At 36.1% G+C, this 20,947-nt stretch overlaps 1 protein-coding gene across 1 annotated transcript in view; it reads left to right on the top strand.

Annotated features, from left to right (window-relative positions):
- Positions 1-514: 514 nt before the first annotated feature.
- Positions 515-20,947, top strand: part of LOC145983669 (b(0,+)-type amino acid transporter 1-like) — a 37,993-nt gene continuing 17,560 nt past the window's right edge. Inside the window, exons 1-9 of the mRNA XM_083116728.1 lie at positions 515-533; positions 1,392-1,550; positions 6,468-6,569; positions 9,772-10,050; positions 10,952-11,077; positions 12,680-12,779; positions 13,039-13,083; positions 15,834-15,957; positions 16,863-16,966. Of these exons, the coding sequence (XP_082972854.1) occupies positions 515-533; positions 1,392-1,550; positions 6,468-6,569; positions 9,772-10,050; positions 10,952-11,077; positions 12,680-12,779; positions 13,039-13,083; positions 15,834-15,957; positions 16,863-16,966 (1,058 nt within the window). The remainder of the gene's footprint in view (positions 534-1,391; positions 1,551-6,467; positions 6,570-9,771; positions 10,051-10,951; positions 11,078-12,679; positions 12,780-13,038; positions 13,084-15,833; positions 15,958-16,862; positions 16,967-20,947) is intronic.

The following is a 20,947-nucleotide window of genomic DNA, read 5'->3' as shown; positions in this document are numbered from 1 at the left end:
CGTAATCTTTTGACCATAGTACGTTACCCAATATCGATCACCTTTGATAGTGATGTACGATGGAATTGGTTTTTTAAGCGTCATGCGAATTCGCTTTGTACCGGTACGCGTTGGGTATATATGTTCATCCGTGTACTTTTCATCATCAACATATTTCACATCACCATATGTTGTCAGTGTCTGTTGGAGAACGTCCATTGGAAGTTCCATAGGAACTACATGTACGTTCACAATTACGCTATTTTGATCCGCCCATTCCAGTTTTACCTCATGCTCCCCATTGTCATCAGTGTATACTAATGTGCCTCCCGATCGTAATATTATCTGCTCGCCTAACACTCGCGATATTAACTTTATAAACACACACTTACGATATTGATCGATTTCAATACTAAGCACTTGATCTTCTGTTAATGACAAATTCTGCTGTATCCACCGATGCAGTTGTATCGATGTCGGTTTTTGTCGCACATTCGTGAAGACCAATTTCACAGTATTCACTCGCCGTACAGACATGGTTCAGAACACAGAAGGTAGACTTAACCGGATTTTCACTCGCTTGCACGTAATGCTCAACACGGAACGCACGTAGAGACGATGCACCGCGTGCCAGTGCTGGCAGCGAACGACACATAATTCAGTTGTTTACTGAGCCACCGCGGCAGATTTATTCATTGCTAGAAAATCTTTTTTATTGTTGGAGTTTTTCCTTCCGCAATGTCTTGTAACACAGAAAACTGATTTTGGTGTTCTGGTTTTGCACGGTATTGCACGTGGGAAATATTGTTCACAGTAAGTTCCTCTCTGGAGACACGGTTTTTGAATCGCTTTGAATGATGTTTGACTAAATTACTCCATCTTCCTTGATGAGCACTCTCGGGTGAAGAAACCTGATTCAAATGCAATTCAAAAACCCCGTCCGTGTAAGGGAACTTACTGTGAACTATATTTCCCACTTGCAATATCAGAACACAAATATCAGTTTGCTATGCCAGATTTCATGACTTCTCACTCAAATCTATCAATTACGAATATCTTGAGTTTGAGGCAGATTTCTCCTTACAATTCATTTAATGTAGATTTCCTGTTATTCACAATAATTGTTACCTTTTTGGTATAAGTGTTTCATCAGAGTGATGTATTTTTGTGTATTAACTACTTTGAAAGAATTTGAGTTCCTTTATATACCTGGGAGAGGGGAGTAAAGGCAGCCACATCACCTCCACAATGAGTCGAGGTTGTGAACATATGTGTCCTACTTCCATGTCTCCCCCTCATATGCCTTCACAGCATGTTGCAATGAGCAGGAGTTAGCTTCATCTTCTCTTCTTTTTTTTATTTTGGGCTAAAATGCATCACATTTTTTTCGAACTTGATAACTGTTATTTCAGATGGAGTTCACAACAGAAATGGCCATGGCACAGATGTCTGGCCAACCTTGGCAACAGCAGAAACCGAAACAAAGACCAAGAAGGTAGAGGGGAGTGTGGGACTGAAGAGGGAACTAGGCTTATTCAGTGCAGTGAATCTTATTGTTGGAGTTATGATTGGTAAGTATATCATTCTCATTTTCTAGAACTCAAGTGTTCATGTGCTAAGAATCAAAGCACGTTATCTTTCTTCACACCCACTTCATCGTTACATGTACGAAGGGAGTTCAACAATTATTGTCCCTAACATAGAAGGAATGATCCGAAACAACTGAATTATGTGTCATGTATAACTCTTTGAATGATTACACACAAAATTTCAGCCATGTAGGGTCTATAATGTTAATGTTGTGTTATGTTTTTCAGGACAAGGTGAGCCCTGACTGAGAAAATGGAAAAATAATATTAAATTGTTTTTTTCCGTTCAGACAGAAACCGCTTTGTTAAATTGTATCGTGTATGTTTTTGTACAAAAAATAAAAGTCCAATAAGGTTTATAATTTGGTGCAAATATTTTCTTTCGGATAAAAGTCCATTTGCTCACTTTACGATACACTTCTTAGTACAAGAAATTAAAATTGCAATGATATTTTCTTTCAGACAAGAAAGAACTATGTTACACATTACTATGTGTGTTTTATTGCAACAAACTAAATTACAGTAACTTTCAAAATTGGAATCAGAATTTAGTTTGAGGCGGATTCCCATTTACTAAACATATCTTAGTACAGGAAACCAACATTGCAACACGTTTCAGGCTTAACCCAAGCATTTTTCACACACATCCTTTCTGTGCTCAGAACAAATATTAATTTTATATTTGCTGCAAGCATAGGTCATCGGGAGATGCGGCGATGACAAAGCAAAATGATAAGAATATTGCTTTTTAAATATTTTAGAGAAGAAGTAAAAAAATAAGTCAGAATATTCGCCTATTTGTGCGAAATTTGTCAGGTAACACCATGAAACAGCTAGAAATATGCAAGGAATGCGCTAAGTTTAGCCCATCAAAATGAGAGGTAAGTTCTACCTCCCATGCCCAACCACCCCACTACATTTCCTGTTCAGTGCAATGGTGTCAGGCAGCTCAGGTCATCGCAGAAAATGTGTGAATCCAAGGTCTTTCGACCACTGATTTTGTTCCGCTCTTGAAGGTCTGGTTATAAGATACCTTTTTTCAGCACCATGTTTACAACCATGGCAGGGTTTCATCGGGATGAAACTTCTCAGTGTCTGCTATTTCCAGCACTGTAAAGCATGCAATGCTCTTGATTTTAAGTGAAAACACACACACTGAAGATCGTCGCAACATAACTTACAGAGAATACATGAAAGTAATGGTGCATAGAAAAAATAACCAAGCAAAAACATAAATTTACACAGGGTTAGTGCTGGACCGAACTAAAAAATGAACAGCTCCGGATGCATTGGATTTCATTCATAGTATTTCTCCTTTAAATTTATTGGATCTTAAGGTTCAACTATCGATTTTGGGGAAACGTTATTGCTTTACAAAACACGAAGTACTTCCTGTTGTTTTGCTGTACCGCTAATGTTTTCTACTCTTTTTGGTAGTCCAAATGTTTCCTCTATCTTGCTGAACTGTATTCTTTATGTTTTCAGTAATATAATTGTACAACTAACATATTTTATTGTGTTCAGTATATTGCTGTCTGAAAACAGTTCTCTTGTCAGTAATGGAAATTTTCATATCTGTTCAACTGAAAATGCAATGGAAAAACCATATAAACAAATAAAATAATTGTATGGTAAGGCATGTTGAACTTGATACTTAGGAATGTGTTCACACAACAAAGAAATCAAATAAAGTAAACACGTTTCTAAGTGTGTAGCTTCATTGTGGTTAACGCACTTGTAGACAATTGAAAAACATACCCTTTTATACTTAATTTGACATATTGTTCTTCCTATATTCACATGAAAACAGCAAAAAATTAGTTTAAATGAAGACCTGACCCTCAATGCTTGAAAAATCAAGACAAGCAAACACTGTTGATTACGTTGATGAAGAAATGGATCCTTTCTGCAATTGCATTACACAGATATAATAATAACCATGGAAATTCCATGCTGAAAAAGAAAACAACTGATATGATTATGTATTCAAACAGCTTGCTGCTTTAAGGTTGAGTTATTTCTTAAGAAAGAATTGTAGTAACTTATTCATTAAGATATATCTGCCTTCAGTAGTATTAATTAGAAAAAGAGTAGAAATTCAGTTCATGTAATGTCTTTTCCAAATCACTTCAAAATCACTGAAAATATGGTGTCAAGAATTATTTTTTCTATTCTTGGAGTCAATAAGTGATTTTATAATATATTGTAGCAAGTACTATGCATTATTATTCACATTGTTTCTTCAGTACAGTAGCCCTACTGCACAGTACAGTAGTCCTACTGTAGAGTACAGTAGCTGTACAGTAGATCTACAATAGGATTTCAGTACATTTCACAGTACACAGTAGAAGACATTTGAAAACTGTAGAATTTGTCTACTGAAGACAGTAGAAATTTCCAGCAGGGTGATCAAGATTGTTGTTCATAACATAACGCATGGCCTTGACCTTTACCTTTGAGAAAAATCCCCCCCCCCCTTCCCTCCATCGTTGAAAGATTGACCCTGACGTTTGGCAAGTCTTGCAATTACTACGGAAAAATGTCATGCTTCGCCACTGGCTGCAAGTGGTTCTTGTCTTGCATTGTTTCTTTGATGGGCAGATCCCGCATCAAGTTTTCTTTTTTGGTTTTTTCTCCTAGGCAGGCTGTTTGCTTTCTTGCAGATTTTCTTCTTCATTGTTCGTCAGTTGTTTTCCAAGTAAAAATCAAGAAGTTCCGGCATTGCGTTTTCTTATTCCTGTCTCTCTTTGGCAATGAGCGGCAGACAATACAGGCAATGAGTGCATTCACATGAAACATGTTGTGTAAAACTACAATAGGACATCTTATCATTGGTTTTGTGCTGTAACCATGGGTCATTTGGTCCATAGTATCAACGCCTGACTTCCTTGTGTTATAATAGAGATGTGTTTCCTTCCCTGTTGTAGTCTCCACCTCAGGTTGATCGTGCAATCTTTGAAGAATAGCTGATTTTTGGGCACAAATCAGGACTTGATAAAAATATAAGACAATGTACCATTACATGCAGACATTTATGAAAACTACATAAATCAATGTAAAAGTACTAATAGTCAAATTCCAATTGTAGTAAATTAACTACAAGTGTGCAGCGCAAGTTAGTCTATGAAGTATATATTGAACTAGAGATAATGGTATTCCGCCCGAAATACATACACGGGTACAATGGACCCACTTGGGACTCACAGCTATATTTTTGTTTAGGTACCAAAAAAACTAAATATATATATTCGAAAATATAATACTAATAAGCAAAATAAGGAAACTGTCATGAAATGACAATATTTCGTAATGAATAATTTATGATCATCGATCAAAAATGTGTACAGGTCCAATGGACCTGGTCTGGATTCCCAGAGTTAATTATGTTATTTATTGCTTTTCACACAATAAGGGCTTTTTCTGGAACCTTTTCTAGGCACCTTTAGTCCAAATGTTCTAATAAATCTTTATCACTTCCCCTACAGAAGGAAAGATGTATTTACCACATCTAAGGAACTTATACTGTTTGATGTTTAAATTGTGTGTGTGTATCAGAGGCATATATTCGGAGCTACCTAGGCTATCTGCGAAGCCCAGACTCAGTGAATAAAATACAGAAAAAAATATCTATCAGAAAATGTGCATAAAATTGTTCATTTCAACAAGAAGATGAACCTGATTTCTTAGAGGATTTGGAAACATTCCCGCTTTCTTTGAATCCGCGAGAGGGCTGACCCAGCGCCTGCGGGCAAGGCAGCTCCACGGGGGTGACGGGCAAGCTTGACAGGGCCCCGATCAATGTTGCAAACCAATTTTTCCCAGCATGTAATTTTCCCAGGATCGGGGAATTGTGGAGCAAAACTGTTACAATAGAGAGAACAGGGTTGCATATGGCTGGGGGAAAAACCCTCCGAACCTTCTCAACAGTCTGGGTCAATGTTGCAAACCGATTTTTCCCAGCATGTAATTTTCCCAGGAATGAGGAATTTTGAAGCCAAATTATCACAGGCAAGGGGAAAGTGTGTCATATGGCAGGGACAAGAACATCATTGAACACTTGCAGGGGAGTTGAAAAGGAGGTCATTGACCTTCAAACAACTAGAGATACAGTGCGGAGTAGAAAATTGTTGGCTGAGCGGGAATGGTTTAGTGCATCTAAAAATTACCGAAATGACAAGGACCAGTTCTAGTCTAGATCGCGTCGAGTGGTCTTGGTGCATGGAATTTATTTAGAGGCAGCGTATGCATACAGTAGTGAGTGATTGTATTTTTATGAATGATATGTGCTGTGTTGTGTAGTGATCTGAAATGAGGGACATAATTAACAAGCTGTCTATTTGGCTTACGAATGACGATAAGCTCCAAATCATTGTAGATTTTTCATGTATGTCCACTTTATGAACAGATAGGCTAATGGCGATCGGACCTACAGTTAAAATGGTATCTAAACCACCATGTATCGAATCCGGGACCACTTAGTTTCAAGGCAATGACATTACCACTGTGCCAACAAGGAGTGCCCGAACTTAAAATCGTGAAAATAGGTAGGTTGAAAGTTTATTTTTATTCTTGTATATAGGCCTACATAATATTTCACAATATGGGCCTCTTATTTTTGCAAATAAGAATGAAATGCTTGAAATCCTTTCCTTACTGACAGTGTACATTTGCATGTTTTATTTATGAGGTATATATTTTTAATTACAAAGTCGCATCACTTCAACCCACCACCCCAAATGAGGTAAAAAAAACACCCCACCAGCAAATGTTTGACCATTCGAACACTATGATATGGTGTGATAGCCCAGGTTCTTAACCCAGTATACCCCATTGGTGTGTATGGTCGTAGTGGTGTGTTAAATGAAAGATTATATTTTCATATTTTTCCATATTTTGCAGGTTCTGGCATTTTTGTGTCTCCAACAAGTGCACTCCAGCGATCAGGATCTGTTGCACTTTGTCTCATAGTTTGGGGCGTGTGTGGAGGAATTTCACTTTTAGGTACATGCAGAACAGACTTTGGAAAGTGACTATATTATAGATAACATATAACTAGTAGGATGTATTGCATGTGTGATCTTCAAGTATTTTTTACTTGTGACCATCTAAAATTAACAATAGTCTTCATTAATTTCCACGATAAATTTAATATGTTTCAATATGAAAATACAGGGGAAGAAAATTCAAAGAAAATACCTTACTTGAGAAATAATGGAAAAAGAAGGCATATATATCAAGATTAAAATTGTATTTCTGACTTTTTAGAAAACTATATTTTTTTCATTACTTGTTTCCTGTTTGTAAATGTAAGTGTGTTACTGTGGAAATTACTCATTTCAAAAAAGTAACTGGTTACAGTCACTCAAGAAATGAAATGTTACTTGTAACTGCATTACAAGTAAATTATTTCCAAACAACTTTTGAAAAGTATATATTGACAAGAGTGGAGGGTCCACTGGATGATTGTCACAGATTTGTGTTAGCCACATCTCCAAATAAAACATGTATTCTGATGCTGACATTGTTATTAGAGGTTCCAGTAACACTCGTCACTATCTCTACACTTTCATTTATTGTTATAATTTTACATTTTTACAGGGTATACCAGACTAATATTGAGTGCGCTTTGCCTATTTTGGCCTACTCCTGATTCACACTATGAAATCATACAGATTACATAAATAATTTTGCTTTAACAGTTTTTAAGTAAGCCACATGCAAGGACCCAAAATTGCTAATCCCTCACCGACCTGTCCCTGCTGCGAGCTGGAGAGAAAGAGATCTGTGTTCAAGAGGGGAGAAAACTTAGCATTTCACTGATGGGATTATTATTTTACTTCTTCTCTTATGAATATCAAGCTTATGATGGTGTTGCAAAACACATTAATGGGACAGGACAGGTTGAAGATTTCGTTTGTGTTATTAAAGTAGAAATTTCCATTTGATTAGCTCTAACTTGAAGTTGAAATTATTTGTCATATTATCCCAAGTAACCAAAGTGGTTGACCCAATGTTGGGCCAACTGTACTGAAAATGGTTGACCAAACAAAAGAATATACAGTTGGACAACATTAATTTTGGCTGTTGTTCCAACATTAGTTCAACGTGTGGCTTTTACATTGGGCCAGCATATGTTTTTTTATGTTGGGCCAACATGTAGTTTTCTGTTGGGCCAACGTACTGATAACTAAATTATAGATAGGTTTGTGTTCTGATATATACTGTGAGGCCTAACTGTAACACAAATTATATGTAAAATAAAATAAAAATACACAGCACTCTCTCAATCAAATTATATTCAAGTGGTAGCACAAAATACTTTCTTGAGTTTACTTAGTTTTATACTTTTCATGATATTTAGTCTGCATATAACATTGTGTAACCACCTTGACAAGGATAACTGTAACAATATTCTGGTTCTGCTACAGCTAAGCAGACAAGCAATAAGAAATTCCCAACACATCTTTCATCCATGGTGACTGACAAAGGACTGGTGAGTGTCTACAAGTTAAGAATAGCTTCTGCTTTCATTAAAAGAATATTATATTTTCAGTATGTACTGTGACTGAAATACTAGAAAGGAAACAATGTTACGTGTCATTTATTTTACACTCTAGTATTTGCAGCATACTCCCCAAGTAACCAAAAGGGGTTGGCCCAACATTGAGCCAACCATACTGAAAATGGTTGACCAACGGTTGGCCTAATGCAAAAACATAACGTTGGCCAATGGTAATCTTGGCAGTGGTTCCAACATTGGGCCAACATGTGGTTTTTACATATGGTTTTACTATATTGGCCCAATGTATGGTTTTACTAGTTTGGCCCAACGTATGGTTTTACGTTGGCCCAACATACTGAAAACTAAAGAGTGGATGGATTTGTTTTCTGATATATACATAATTTATGGTGAGGTCAAATGTAAACAATAGTTTAAGTTATTTATGAAATTAAAAATAATACACAGCACTTTCTCAGGCACATAGTATAATTGTTTTCAAAGCACCTTACTTTCAAGTGGTAGCACAAAAACCTTCTAGAATTTACTTAGTTTTCTATCATTTATGGAATTTAGTCTGCACATAACACTGCTTAATCACCTTCAAAATAATACCTGTAAGAATGTTTGCTTCTTTGCTACTGCAAAAGAAACAAACAATAAGCAATTTCCAACACATCTTTCATGCATGGTGGCTGACAAAGGACTGGTGAGTGACTGCCAGTTAAAAATAGCTTCTACTTTCATTAAAAATATATTATATTTCCCGTATGTACTGTGACTGAAATATTCGAAAAGAAACACTGTTACATGTCACTTATTTTACACTCTAGAGTTTTCAGCATTCTCTTGAAAGTTGTCTTAGCATTAAAAAGTTGTATATAAAACTGAATTTGGCTCACGTTTCCATGGTTGGGCAAATGTTGGCAACCACCGTTAGCCCAACATAAGATCAACGTCAATTTACCAACCAACGTAAAGCCAACCTTTACTACATCAGAAGTGACGTTGGCCCAACGGTAGTGGTTACTTGGGTCATGAAAGTTGTATTTACATGAGAAAGTAGTTTTTAAACCTGACTCTCTTTCCATGGTTGGGCAAACATTGGCAAAAATTATTAACCCAACATAAGACCAACTTGAATTTGTACTTAAATTTGAACTTTTCTCACGTAAAAATTGCAGTTGACCCAACGGTTGTGTTTATTTATGTTCTAGCTTAATAATAAAATTTAAAAACTGATTCCACTTGTAACATGAGGAGAAATTCATATTATCTTGTGCTATTTTTTCTCAGTAGCAGTTCACATTCCAATTACATTGAAATAAATGCATACCTATTGCAAAACTGTCACTCTTCGCCTCAAACATTGTAATAGTTAAAAAAGTTATAAAAATATCTTTCATTGTGAAAAGAGGGGGAAAGATATGAATGTGTGAACATGCATTCAAGAAATGATTTGTGTGTGTAATTTGTAGCTGAAGAAAACCCTTCAATGGAAATATCCCAACACAAAATAAATTTTTGACCCCAGGTAGAAATGGTGAGAAAATTTTTTGATCTTTCTTCCCATAACTGCTACTAACTTGAGTGATTCTGGAAGTATCCAATGATTAGCTAACTCCGTCTTACAGTAGATATGAATGAAAGTGAAACTGCACATTCAATAAAGAAAACTTCACAGGTACTTCTTTGTGTTCTTAGGTGCCTTAGCATTTGCCGAGTTAGGAACAGTTGTGCCAAAGTCGGGAGCAGAATACGCTTATTTCCAAGAATCATTTGGACATCTTCACAGATTCTGGGGGCCGCTTCCTAGTTTCATCTGTTCATGGATATATGTCATTGTGCTTAGACCAGCAGAAGTAGCAGTCATCACCCTTACATTTGCAGAATACGTGTGCCAGCCATTTTTTTATTGTCATCAATCTTTAGACCCTAGCATGGAAGTTTTGCTGAAAAGAATGATCGCCATATTAGTCTTGGGTAAGTAATTCCATGCTCATAAGATAAACTTGTGTTTAATTTAAGACTGAATTGTTACTACCAGAGTCAAAATTGGAAACTTCTAGCTGGGAGAATGCTTGTTCTAGTTTGGGGATAAAGAATGCTTTATGATATCTTCTTTAACTGGGAGTGTAACATCCCCCGCCCCACTTCCAGCACTGGTTACAACTTTGATTGAATGGACATCAATACTCTTACCATGTGCCATATTAATCAACAGGATGACTAACACCAGTGATGCCGAGTACAAAGATTTTCTGGACAGAGGGTGTGCAAATGAAATGTGTGGGGGGGAGGGGGTTAGTCAACAAATGAGCTAATATGCCTTGCCTCACATACACCAATTTATTCTCACTACTTTGCAGTAACTGTTTCTGTTTTTGAATTCCAAAGAGGACTGGATATTTCAGTGTGTCTATATTCATTTTTCTGCAATTATTTGCTCATTGTAATAATCACTGTAAACTAAGGGAGAGAAAAATAGCTCATAACATATTACCTATTTCTATTTCATTAACTATGCATCACTTTCTACCTCTCACAGTATAAATCAAGAGAATGAGGGTGGATTGAGAACTGGCACAGTGATACAGCCACATGATGCAAACGTAGGCTTGAAAAAGGCAGACATAATAATAATAATGATATAATAAATAATATAATATTCGGGTTTAAGAAGGCTAGAGAGTTAATTAGTTAGTTATAATAAATAAACTGTTATTAACTCATGAAAAAAACTTGGTAGAGCCTTTATCTGTTTTAGTCGTAATCAGATATTTACTACTGAAGATGAAAGTGTGGAAATTACTGAGCAAAAGTAATTTACTATTGTACTCTACAATTGCAGCAGTTTACACTTTGTTTTTCTTTATGTTTTCAGGTTCAATTACTTCTATAAACATCATGAGCGTCAAACTGTATGTGAAGGTACAGAATGCCTTTACACTCTGCAAACTTTTGGTATGCTTTGTTGTCATAATTGGAGGGATAATTGAACTTTGTAGAGGTAAGTGTTCATGAATATATATTTTTCTAGTGCTTCTTGTATGCAATATTCAAGTTGTTAATATATATGTCGTTACACATTTACTGGGGGAATGTGATGAGTATATTAACTCCCAGTACTTTCCCATTCATTTGGGATAACATTTTTCAGTGTTCGAAATTAGACCTATATTTAAGCATTATTTGGCTGGATTTTGGAAACGAGAAAGTAACTTAGTAGCAGTTAACATGACTTAACAGTTACTCAATTCTCGATAGCAAATTATTTATAATGTTTCATGCATAAATTGCAAATCGGTTGTTATTTTTCAGTGTCATCAAAAAATGTACAATAATTTTCATTAAATTGTTATTATTCACAAATTTTGAATATAAAAGATATCAATATAGTAAATTTCAAAGTAACTTAATGGGATTGAAAATCAATACATATTACCATATATATTTTTTTTTCCAAGTCACTAAACACAGAGTTGTGACATGGCAAATATGATGATTCTTGGAAGAGTAATGTTCTAAAATAAGCATATTTAATGGAGAATGTGAAGAATATTTTTTTTACATACAAATGCATGGAGAAAAGTAATTGTAAAAGTAACAATGGCATTACAAGTTTCATTTGGAAAAGTAACTTAGTTACAGTTATCTGAAAAAATAACTGGCATTGCAAGTAACTTGTTACTTCCAAACAATGCATCAGTCACCAGAAAGTGACTCAAAATATAGTATATTTGGAAAACTTAGATTTCTGCAATTTTTAGGACCATGCAACAGGGAATAAAATTAACACAATCTGAATTTATTTAAAATATTTCTTTGTTAAATTGGAATGTATTTTCGAAGGTGCAACCTTCTGATTAGTATATGGTTCAACTTTAAATCGAAATAGAAAAAGAAATAAAGAAAAATCTACACTGAATCTACACTTGCAAATATTAATCGCGTGATAATTTTTTTAACTCCAGATTTGGAAGTCTTGGATGGCATGCAGTTGTGTCCATGAAATTTTAGAACATCTTATAAATAGAAAAGAGAGGTAGAATGGATAACTTTAATTGTATTGCATAACTTTTCTATATATGTAGGTTAATAGTGACAAAATAATGAATTACGATCATATGAAAAAGTGAGTCGTGCACTCAACATGTGTGGTTGCAGACACAGCCCTGCTTTTGCATCATGTCATGAAGGCACAACGTGTGTGTGAAGGTACTGTCACACGTATTCTCAATTTCATCCATAATATATGCAAGAAGTGTGGCCAGCACCATGCACCAGGCACTTTTAATGCATATTGTTGCCCCCAGGTATCCATTGATGGAGCCTGCATATGCAGGAATATCCTTGCAAATATCCACACTTCATGATCACCCACCCCAGAATATAACAAGGGTCTCGTGTACTTCACACATTACAATTCATTAAGCAGATGAGCCAACAATAAGTAATAAGAGCTGTCTACTCCACTACTGCACTCCATATGATGATTAAATCGAAAAAGAAATAAAGTAAAAAAAAATCTACACTGAATCTACACTTGAAGTTTGGCCACACTGTTGTCCTGTGCTTTTTTCTTTTGATGGATTCTTTCTCTCCATTTCAGGGAACACTTCCAATCTTGCCACTGGATTTAAAGGGACCAGTTTTGATCTAAGAGATATAGCACTTGCAATCTACAGTGGACTTTGGGCTTACGATGGATGGTAAGTTACAACATTGGATGACCTCAATTTACAAAGCAAGATAAACCCATACTTTCTGATACATAATATGCATTACTGTAGTTAATTTAAAGTAACATTAAAGCATTCAGTCTGCAAATAATATTTTAGAAAATTGATTTTGCTTGTTCAAAAAAGAAAAGGGAAATGGGCAGGGGGGCACTTTACAGAAAAATAAATGCTTTATAAGAGTTTAATATCTTTATATCAAATGTACTTTAAATTTTTTCTCACATTTTAGGTCAACTGTTACTGTCGTCACTGAAGAAATAAAACAGCCTGAAGTGTAAGTTTTCTTTTATATCTTATTAATTTTACACAAATACGATTTACTTTGAAATATTTAATTGCAGCAGAGGCAAAAGTGATAATTGATGTTATATTAGAAAAGTGCTCCCTGTGCTTTGCACCATGCCGCAAAGGCATATAGGGGTGTTGAATTAGGGCCCCACACTTTCTTGATCACACCCGAAGGTGCGGGTGATGTGATCAGCACCATACCCATATCTGCTTTTACCCCCCAGAGTTTCCTTCAGTTGTGGCCTCCCCCATGGCGCAGTGGTAGCGTTATTGCCTTGTAATCAAGGGGTCCCGGGTTCGATACCCGGTGGATGCACAAGTGGTTCGGATCCAACTTTAAACTGTAGGTCCAGTCCCGATTAGCCATACTGTGCATAAAGTGGACTTAAAACACGAACTCAAGTTTCCTTCAGTTACCCACTTTATACAATGCTGGGTGTGCGCCGGAGCCACTTAAAGAGGTGGAAAATTTCCCAGTTCTCCACAACTGGAGATCGAACCCGGGTCTCTTGCATGGTAGTCAGATGCCCTAACGACTGAGCTACTGCGGCTCAGTATTTAAAAAAGTACCAATTAAATCCAGAAGAAAAAGCAGTTAAAAAAGAATCCTTGAGTTAAATGGCTGAAGTAATTAAATATAGATATTTGTTCTGAGCTTATACCACTTACAACCAACATTGTGTTGTCTCCCCCCCCCCCCCCTGCCTCCAATTAATGTCATATCCACCACTGAGAATTCTTCTAATTACAAACAAGATATTAGAATTTTTACAAAAACAAGTTTGAGACAGGTAAGGGGACATTTAAGTTGATCTTTTCCCACATGGTTGAACTTAATCTGTGCCATAATCTTCAAAACTGTATACTTGATAAACCAATTTATGCCATGCTTCAAACAGTGCATTAAGTGATCACAATCACATTTCTTGAAATCCTGATGCAACGTATAGGACTGCAAAGCAGACTAATAGAGTAAATTATATAGGAAAGGAATGCACTTTTGACACTGCTACAACCACCCTTATGTCAATAACAGGCCTCGCTGCAAGAGAACCTAAACCATTTCGAGGCATACTGATTCCTGGTAATACTGACATCCATGCACGTTCACTCCAGTACAGCAAGGCTAGCAGTGCTGGCCCACATCATTACTGTTACAAAATTATTTCTTTAACTCTTAGTTGTTCATTATTTCTTCCCTGTTACCTCAACAGAATCAACCCGCCGTAGGCCTGTAATGTTCGTCCTTTTCCGATATGGGACCATCCACACACTCTCGTGGCTTGTTGACAAAACATCTGACCGACGTCAGTGACACATCACCCTGTCCTGCTTTGTAGCCAATGCCAGCAAGAATCCCCAAAATAACCTGGCGACCTTGAATCAGCGAATAGGAGACTGTTTTATGTGGAGGGAAACTTCGTATTCCAATTGATAAGGGATGGATGAAAGTTGGGGTGCCATCAGTGAAGTGGACTGATGTCCTCAGTGTTTGCGAACAGCACGATTAAGTGTCCACACCAGTGTTGTAGCATACCAACAAAGCAAGTTACTATTGTAATATTTTTAAATAAACCATGAAGTTTCAAAGCACACGAGAAACACAAAAATATGATTGCTGACATGCATATGTCATATTCTATGTGAATATAAACGTGTCAGAGCATTTGGTCTATTAAGATATCACGCCCATAGACACATCCGCCAAATAGAGTTCGTAACACTCGCTGGTTGCGGTCACGTTTTTTTCCAAACGCTTTACGAGGTTAAAAGTTCTCGAGCGTGCTAATTTCTATTGGTTTTGTTTGTTTTTGCTGAAAGTTAGAGTGGTTATGTCGAAACCGAAAGTTTAAAAAACTTTAGTACTGCCATAGTTTACTATTTTCTACGGAAAGAACTACGTGGTGCCAAAATAGTTCTGTGAATATTGCAATATGTGAAAATCATAAAAAGTGATTCAATCATCTGCGTTCGTCTGTTGCATTAAATTCGTTTGACAACAGGCCAAATGAGGTTTGAATAAATGAACAACTGCGCCAGAACATTCACCTTTCCCTTTGAAATACTCTGTGATTGAAGACCATCTTGAAGTACCAGAGACTTGTTAAGGAAACAGAACCAGGTAGAGTGTTCATATTTCAGTATAACATATTATGTAGAAGCAATGGATTCTTGGTTTTCTTAACTTTTCGTCGGCCCTCATGACGGAGTGGTTAGCACATTGCGCTACAATGCCAGGGGTGCCGGGTTCGAATCCCGCCATGAGCATGGATGTTTGTGAGTGTCTATTCATCAATTTTATCATCTCATCACTCATCCCCATCTTCACAAATTAGCCAAAAGTGGCACAAAAAGCCAAGTAAAATTGACTAAATCAATTAATCTTAACTTTTCGGGATCTGCTTCCCCAACAAAAAATGTCACTGCATGCCACTACTGACATCTGACCTTAGATCTCACTAGATAAATCCACAATTAAGGGAAGCAGGAAACAATATAGTTTCCAGAATAATTATGATTTTGTTCTGAAGTTATTCCATTTTAACTACACTGGGTGCTGAATGATATCAGGTGGCAAATTCTGGATTTGAAATCCATCAGATTTAGAACAGACTGCACATGCCTAATTTAAACCAATAATGACATATCTGCCCACTTCTACCTAGCTTTAGATAATCAGTAGGCCATGTTAAACATAAACATGTAAGTCTAATTTTTAATTTTTCTTCTTTTCAGAAACATCCTGAGAAGCATACTGATTGGAGTTCCTCTTGTGTCACTGGTATATGTGATGATGAACATGGCTTACATGGCTGTGCTCACTGTGCCAGAGATGGTACAAGCACCAGCTGTTGCTGTGGTAAGAATGAGCTTTCTTTTAAATCTTCAATTTCATCTTAGAGATAATAAGTTCATAATAAACTGCTACTTTTGTTAATATACACTGACTTTTCTTTGGTGTTTCATGCTGTAAAATTTGTTTGATTTGGTTTACTTTACTTTCTGCCACTTTAGCTCTTTTTGTAAAGATGAGGATGAGTGATGGATAACATGAAATTGATGAAGGGACACTCAGAAGAAATACCCATGCCCAGACGGGGTTTCGAACCCTAGACTACCCTTCATCATTGTGCACTATGCTAACCACTCTACCACAGACGTCTGCTCATGCTGTAAAGCTTGGATCTCTACTCTGTAATGTGTGTAAATAGCCTACATACTTATCCATTCATAAGTCCACTGGTGGCAAAAGCAGTGAGAGATGATTTTTCCTGAAATAATATTGCCAGAACTCATAGAACACTCACGCTTGAAAATACACCTTTTCAGTCAACTCTGCCAGAAATTAAGTGAGGGCTGTTGAAGGAATGGGGAAAGCAACTAGTGTTTGTATGTGAAGATGTTCTAATGATAAAAATAATTATGTATAATAAAAAAATTCACATTTGTCCTTGAAGTAGAGAAAAGTTAAATTTTCTTATAATGCATTCAACATGTTGATTGATTGATTGATTTGCTGTTTTAAGTCCACTTTATGCACAGTAAGGCTAATGAGGATTGGACATACAGTTTAAAGTGGGATCCAAACCACTATGTACCCCCACAAGGCGAAACATGTTGAACAATTATAGTGTTTTATAATAGATATGTATGTACCACAAATGTTACAGAAAATTTTGCAGGTGTTGGGAAATTCCCGAACTCCCAAAAAAATATCAGTTAGTTTGTGTACAAAAATTATATTAATTACCTATTATTTTTCAGTTGTTTGGAGACAAAATATTTGGTGCTGTGAGCTTTATCATTCCTCTTGGAGTAGCATTCTCAACATTTGGTTGTGCTCTAGGAATTCAATTCAGTGTAACCAGGTAGGGTACTCTAAATACTACATAAGAAAATCTGATAGCCTTCTTTTAAAAGTTTCTGTGTTTCTGAACCAAAATGAACATACAACTGCAATGATATGTTACTTTGTATTGATCAATTTATTTTATTTAGCTTTTCTGCTAATTTTGGATAATCACCAAGAATAGAATCAATAGTAATTAGTAATAGACAATAAGAAACTCACATGGACAAGTGTTTGGAAACTTACTTTTGAAAAAAAAATGAGTTACAGTTATTTGTTTCAGAAAGTAACTGAGTTAAGTTATTCATTTAAAAAGTAATTAAATTACAGTTAACTGTAGTTCAAAAGGAACTAAGAACTAATTTTCTTTGACATATTTTCTTATATATTCCACACAATCAATAATCATTAATTGCAATAAAATAATATCTGAAGACTTACATGTAATTTATTTGTCTCTTGTACTTAATATATATATATATATATATATATATATATATATATATATATATTAATATTATCAATGTTGTATTCAAGAACATTTCCAGTGTGCGAGGAGAATACTACTAACTGTGTGGAAACAGCGTGACCATAGTTGCAGTTTCCTCTGTCCATTTTGCATTGGGGGGGGGGGGTGAGGGTTTAAGTGAGTCTAACATTATTCATTATTCATTGCGAAAATCATCATGAGCTTCTTTCTTGCTCTTCTGCATAAATTCTTCAAAAATTCTTTGTCGTGCACTAGCCTTTCCTTTTATATGTTCAACAGTGCCAAGGAAGAAAATCTGTCTTGCCCCATGGTTGACCTTAGACATGTTTTGATACGTCTCATTGTAGACACTGTACAAGGTTCAGCATCTTGTGTAGGTTAGGGAATATTCTCTTGTGTAGGTCCCTTCGTAAATTGTAAATGAGCACCAACCCAGGGTCCGATTTGTGATTTTATCATAGGGGTTTACTAACTCAATAATCTTATAGATGTTTGCCAACAGGTCCCCATAATACTATTTAGTAATTGGTGTCCATTAATTTAAACTTTGCATGCATATCTTATTTTTTACCTATGCGCATTTATAATTGAACGTTATTGTATAATAGCTAATTTTTATATAAAATGGGACAGAAATCAACACCATCTTAGGTTTCATTTCTTCAGATTGTAATTCAGCACTGTCTGTTGGAAAATCAGAAATAAATAGGAATGAATAGGAACCTATCAGTTTTTCCAACACAAATGTTGATAAGCAGCAATGTATCTAAGAGAAATTGCTTTACAATATGATGCATATAATATATGTAGGTAAAGAGCACTAAACTTAACTGAACTGTGTTGAAGATCTGTAAGTATTATGACGTTTTTGGATCTGAAGAAAATGTCCATTGAATAATGAAGAACTTTAGAAAGATCAAAGATCAATTACTTACGTGTGTGAGTACGATTTGTCGATCAAAACAACATTTCAGAGGTCAAGACTGCCTCTATCTTCAGGTTAATGTGTATTCTTAGGCACCAAACATGGTGTCACGTTAAGAAAGTGTTAGTTGAGGATACAGGTTAAAGGTTATGGTAAAAAACACTTATTGAAGAACCTGCATTGTAGCTATAAAAACCGTCATTCTGTCCACACAGAAATCTAAAACCGCGCATATCACAATCTAAAACCTCATAAAAGAAACGTCCGAAGCGGCTGTTAGAAGCCACCCGGCCAGTGCGTGGGAGAAGCGAATGTGCAGCGTATGCTCAAGATGGAGAAGGAAGCAAACTTCCCCTCCTTAGTTTTCCCCTCATGAAACCCGTGCGTCACCAGTCCAAGGAAAACTCGATTTCCGCCTCAGTGGCCCTCCTGACCTCGGATGTAACATGGAAACCCAACTTCACAGCTTTATCCCGTTTTTTGAAAAATGCAATCCATCCGCCTTCCAAATTGCCATCGTCTCTATTAAGTTTATTCCAATTATCCGTGCATATATAGGCTGTTTCATAAACATTCCTATCCAATTTGTTTTTCGTTTTCCTGATAACTTCCCTTGTCGCGATCTTATGCCCGCTAACTAATATGTACTCTGATGGTCCTGTTTTGTGTATCCGCTACTTTATATCCTTGTCGTGTTCACCCCACCTGATGCACATGCCCTTTCCCGTCTGTCCTACGTATTCCTTTCCACATTCACATGTAATCCTATAAACTCCCTTTTGCCCTTCCATGTTATCTTGCCAATTTTTCCCCTACCTTTTTATATCCGGTGAAATGCTTTTCAATGCTCCCACATTTTATACCATACCCTCACACAGTTTGTTCAATTCTTTTGGAGACTCCTTTACAATAGGGGATTACGACAAAATGGGTTTCATTTCCACACTTTCCTACCCCAGTTTCATCTCCCTCTTTCTCTTTAACGCTATAAGGGCATTCCCTCGTTATTATTTTCTTCGCTTTCTTGGCAGCCTTTTCCATATCCAGTATTGTATACCCATTTTTTATACCCACCCTCTTCTTTATACCCATGCTTCTTCTTTTTCTTTTAATTTTTCGTCGTTACATAGTCTTTCAGCTCGGACTATAAAATTAAGGTAAACATTGGACTTTATCCTTAGAATGTTCAGATTTCTTGTGGAGGTACAAGTCGCATGCCAACGGTTTATGATAAACCGTTGGTTACAATCCCTTGGTCAGTTTTGGTAATGGATAGGTCTAGGAAATTGATCTTCAAGTCAAGAAGGTTTTTACCGAATTAGGAAAACAAGACACTAGAATCGGCTTTATCAGAAAAAACTTAGTTGACGGGAAGATCAATTTTCTCCATGTTGAGCATACGCTGCACATTCTCTTCTCCCAAGCACTGGCCGGGTGGCTTCTAACAGCCGGTTCGGACGTTTCTATTATGAGGTTTTAGATTGTGATATGCGCGGTTTTAGATTTGTGTGTGGCCCGACCCTGTGGCCGAGTAGTTAGCACATCGCGCTGCGATGCCAAGGGTCCCGGGTTCGAATCCCGGTCGGGCTTGGTTGTTTGTGAATGTCCATTCATCAATTTCATCACTCATCCCCATCTTCGCAAATTAGCCTAGAGGCACAAAACGCGAAGTAAAATAAACTAAATCAATCAATCAATCAAGATTTGTGTGTGGACAGAATGACGGTTTTTATAGCTACAATGCGAATTCTTCAATAAGTGTTTTTTACCATAACCTTTAACATGTATCCTCAACTAACACTTTCTTAATGTGACACCATGTTTGGTGCCTAAGAATATGCATTAACCTGAAGATAGAGGCAGTCTTGACCTCTGAAACGTTGTTTTGATCCACAAATCGTACTCACACACGTAAGTAATTGATCTTTGATCTTTTTAAAGTTTTTCATTATTTAGCTGTGAGTACTATGCACATCACAATATTTTATGTCCATTGAAGAAATTAATTAAGGATATAAAGAATAATTCACTATTTCAAACTAGAGAACCTCGTAACTTAATGCATTATTCGTAAGAGGTGCACAATTCTGTCTCCATGTAGGCTTAAGGATAAATTAAAACTTTATTAAAATAATTGTCATACAGACCTAAAAAGTCTAATTAAACAAAATATGGAAAGAACATTCTAATATGAAGCACTCACTAATAAATAATGACATGAAGAATATATAAATTTTCAATTTAGGTGAGAGATTAATTAATTAACCTGAAAACAAGATTATTAAATATGGATTCTCGACCAAACAACTTTTACATAACCCTGGTCAGATTGCTTGAAATGGACACCAACTATGACATTCAAAGAGGTATTCTATGATCATTTTGCCTATGCTTCCTTTTTCTTTCTCAAATTTAAAAGCTTCAGTATTATGGCTCGACACTTGACTGTGAAACATTTTCTTGAACATATGGTCTCCATAAAATGCACATGCACTTTAACGTTACAGAGAACTTAAGAAATTATTATAAATGGAACGTCCAATAGTTCATCTGCAAAAAAGATGTTATATAATTGCAAGACATAT

This window comes from Lepisma saccharinum, chromosome 2 (genome assembly GCF_977018435.1).
Source record: "Lepisma saccharinum chromosome 2, izLepSacc3.1, whole genome shotgun sequence".
Lineage (NCBI taxonomy): Eukaryota > Metazoa > Arthropoda > Insecta > Zygentoma > Lepismatidae > Lepisma > Lepisma saccharinum.
This window is presented reverse-complemented; position numbering and strand designations above follow the sequence as displayed.